We start from the raw sequence: 3,754 nt of genomic DNA, 5'->3' as shown, positions 1-3,754 counted from the left end.
TTAGAGTTTGAGAAATGAGGTTTTGGGGATAAGATTTCAAATTTTGAAAAATTAAAAAATTAAAATTTTCAAAGGATAAACTTAGAAAGGTGCTATTTTGGTCATTTTAGTTTTTGAGTGCTATTTTTGTGATATAAACTTAGAAATGTGCTATTTTGGAGATTTGCCTTAGATAGAAACCTTCCAAATTTATCGGAAGAGAAATAGAAGCATTCATATTCCAACTCTAACTCCAAGAGAAGTATAAAATTGACCTAGTTACTGATCTGCTCTTCGTTCTCTTTGTGTTTTGTTTCCCTGTCTTTTTCAGCTTCCTTGGCTCTCGCTCTATAGCAAAGATGAGATCTCCCCTAAGAGGTAAGAACGCTAAAAGCCTTTTTTTCTTGTTTCTGAATCCAGAATAACTCTGTTTGACCTATATTAAATAGGGTTTTGTTTAATCTAAACTGGGAGTATTTATAACCTTACCCCTAGCTGACCTGATTGTTAGGAGACTGTTTTAGTCTTCAATGTTTTAATCCAATAGTTTAATAGGAGATTTAATCATACGTCTGCTGATTAGTTTATTTTCCGTTTATGCATATGGTTAATGCTCAGGACGTGGAAGAGGTGAAGGAAGTGCCATGAGAGGTGGTGGAAGAGGTCCCAGAGGAAGAGGTCCGGGAGGAAGAGTGCCCGGAGGAAGAGGCCCTAGAAGTGAGCCCGGAGGAATGAAGGGAGGAAACAAAGTGATAGTGACTCCTCACAGACATGAAGGAGTGTTCACTGGTAAGGGTAAAGATGAAGTTATTCTCACTAAGAACTTGGTTCCTGGTGAATCGGTTTACAATGAGAAGAGAATCTCTGTGCAGGTATGGTTTTCTTTCTAATGGATACTTGAAAGTCTTGAAGTATTGATCTTTCTTATTTGATGCCAAGATGTGTTAAAACCGGATGATTTATTTCCTGTTCTTGTTCATATGTCTTCATGAAAGAGTTGTAGTCAGTTAATTTTTTTTTTTTGAATATTTCAGAACGAAGATGGAACTAAGGTTGAATACAGAGTTTGGAACCCTTTCTGTTCTAAGCTAGCTGCCGCAATTTTTGGTGGTCTTGATGACATTTGGATCGTAAGTCCCATTTTACTCATCAAAAAATATCAACTAACAACAACTATTCCTGTCAATATTATAAATACTTTGGTTCTTGAAATTGTAGAAACCTGGCGCTAAAGTTCTTTACCTTGGTGCTGCCTCTGGAACCTCTGTATCTCATGTCTCTGATATTGTTGGACCTGTAAGTAAACCCTAAATCCTAACCTTCGATTTATTTTTCTTTTGTAATGTTTGCTTATATTTGCTTTAATGATTGGTAGGAGGGGTGTGTTTATGCCGTTGAGTTTTCTCCAAGAAGTGGAAGAGATTTGGTGAACATGGCAAAGAAGAGACGTAATGTGGTTCCAATCATTGAAGATGCTAGACATCCTGCTAAATACAGAATGCTTGTGAGCATGGTTGATGTCATATTCGCTGATGTTGCTCAACCATATCAGGTTTGGATTTACCTTATATATTGTACCGTACAAGAGTTAAGTCTTTACTAGTATCATCACACTATATTGCATTGAATATACTATTGTATGCCTGCATAGAAAAGTTTTCATTTAAAATCAGCATATGATGACCCTGGATGTGGATTCTCCTTCATGGGAGATGCAAATTCCATTTTTTATGCTACTTTGAATCTTTTTATAAGCAATGAATTTTCTCGTAGTAAGTTATTTTTTTTTCAAGATTCATGTCTATATGATGCATGCTAGGATAGTAGGTCTCAATGCATCTTCCTTTCTCAAAGCTGGAGGTCACTATATGATCTCAATATAGGTCAGTAACAAAACTTCAACCACTGATTCAAATCAAGTCACATTCTCTTTTAGTTTTTGTACATTGTTTGTTTAAATATTAAAAAAAAAAACAGTAAACCCCTCTCCGGCGAAAAAATGTTATATCACCGGTGGCCACGTGTTAGGGATATCTGAATGTAATCGGATTCGAACTCAGCTCGCTTAGCAACGCTGGAACTCCACCCGACCACTAGCAAGTTGTTTTGTTTAAATATTAAGATTGTTTATTATTTTTTTCAGGCGAATTGTATAGACGGAACAATGCCAGCAGAAACGGTCTTTTCAAACGAAGTGAAGAAGCTACAAGCGGACGAGTTGAAACCAGCAGAGCAGATTACTCTTGAGCCTTATGAGCGTGACCATGCTTGTGTTGTTGGTGGATATCGCGTGCCTAGAAAGCAGAAAACTGCTACTGCTTCTTAATTAGCCAATCAGTCTTTTTACTAATTAGTTTTTGAATTACATATGATCTCGACACGTTTTGTTAGGAATTTAAATTTGCATTTTTGAGTTGGATTTCATTTATATGCATTTTTGAGTTGGATTTCATTTATATTTTCTCATGGTTTTGGTTCTAATTAAAATGGAATTTACTCTGAAGTGATAATTTGATTTATTTATTTACATGATTGACCTATAGAATGAGGCATTTTCTTCTTCTTGATTATCTATTGTTTTACTTAAAAATATAGTCACACTTGAAAAGAAGAAATACACGTACATACGGCCTCTGTATTTCTAGAGACAGTGCTGCTTCTAAACCACTGTATCTCATGTCTAATCTTGTTGGTCCTGTAACTGAAGCCTTTTACTAATCTACGGTGTTATCCTTCTGCTAATTAGTTCTTAGATTCTTCACCTTCTGACTACTGTGACTCTACCATCTTTGCTTTATGTATTTTCTTATTGGCAGGAATGAATCATCTCTCTATGCCATTGAGTTTTCTCATAGAAGTGGTTGATATTTGGTGAGCACGGAAAAGAAGAGAACTATGTGCTAGATAAACAGAAGACTATATCTGCATTAAAGAGGAAAAAAATGTCATATCTGCATACTAAATATTTTCTTATAATAACATTTTACAATTCCCTCAACATTAGTTGCAAAGTAATTTTTTTTTGTCAGTATTTTTTATGTCAACTTTTTTTTTATCAGCAAAGTGATTTGTACTCATTTTATCACCATATTAATTCTCACCAAAAAGATGATATGGATATAGAAAATAGTGATAAAGCATCAATCTAATTGTGCACTACAAGAAAACGTGTACATAACAACGAAGATTACGACGAAAATATTTCGTCGTAAATTTACAAGGTGTTTACAACGCAGTTACGAGGAGACCAATTTTCGTCGTAAACGCCATGTAAATTTACGACAAAATCTGTTCGTCGTAAAATCCATGTAAGTTTACGACGAAAGTACGTTGAATGAGAAATACGTCGTAATCGTTACATCGACATTACAACGAAACATGTTACCGTTATATTTAGGTGAAAACGTGTATTCAATGTGCTTTAACTTACCTAATTTCGTCGTAAATATTATATTAAAACCATGTAAAATCCATGTAAAACATTCCTTGTAAAATCGTTGTTATATTTCAACTACTCAAATCAAAAATTTCTATATATATATGTCATTTCCCACAACTCTCTTCCTCACAACACACAAACGGAAAAAAAAATCAGAAAAAAATCAGAAAAAAAAAATTTCAAAATAAAATCTAAAAAAAAAATGGTCGGTGGCGGTAGTATTTACGAGTTACAGAGTTGGATGTATTTGCACAAAGATTCCGACGGGAGGGTGACGAACGCATTTCTGAGCGGGCTAGAGACATTCATGCACCAGGCGGGCTGTACACCGATCAC

The 3,754-nt window shown here is 35.0% G+C and overlaps 1 protein-coding gene across 2 annotated transcripts; it reads left to right on the top strand.

Annotated features, from left to right (window-relative positions):
- The first annotated feature begins 221 nt into the window (after nucleotides 1-221).
- Nucleotides 222-2,377, top strand: LOC106325929 (mediator of RNA polymerase II transcription subunit 36a-like). 2 transcript variants are annotated; one of them, XM_013763982.1, is made up of 7 exons: nucleotides 222-357; nucleotides 598-851; nucleotides 1,014-1,109; nucleotides 1,198-1,275; nucleotides 1,355-1,531; nucleotides 1,799-1,862; nucleotides 2,123-2,327. In XM_013763982.1, exons 1-7 carry the CDS (start codon nucleotides 339-341, stop codon nucleotides 2,224-2,226), a joined length of 792 nt encoding a protein of 263 aa, XP_013619436.1. In that variant the 5' UTR covers nucleotides 222-338; the 3' UTR covers nucleotides 2,227-2,327. The 2 variants fall into 2 exon arrangements, with proteins under 2 accessions (XP_013619436.1, XP_013619435.1); XM_013763981.1 differs by lacking the exon at nucleotides 1,799-1,862 and having other exon boundaries at nucleotides 2,123-2,377.
- Nucleotides 2,378-3,754: the final 1,377 nt, after the last annotated feature.

Source organism: Brassica oleracea, chromosome C2 (assembly GCF_000695525.1).
Source record: "Brassica oleracea var. oleracea cultivar TO1000 chromosome C2, BOL, whole genome shotgun sequence".
NCBI classification, from domain to species: domain Eukaryota; kingdom Viridiplantae; phylum Streptophyta; class Magnoliopsida; order Brassicales; family Brassicaceae; genus Brassica; species Brassica oleracea.
Note: the sequence above shows the minus strand (reverse complement) of the source record. Positions and strands in the feature narration are given on the sequence as shown.

Coding starts and splice junctions, on each gene's coding strand:
- LOC106325929 (XM_013763981.1), top strand. Junction 1,276..1,354: donor TCTCTGATATTGTTGGACCT/GTAAGTAAACCC, acceptor AATGATTGGTAG/GAGGGGTGTGTTTATGCCGT. Junction 1,532..2,122: donor ATGTTGCTCAACCATATCAG/GTTTGGATTTAC, acceptor TATTTTTTTCAG/GCGAATTGTATAGACGGAAC.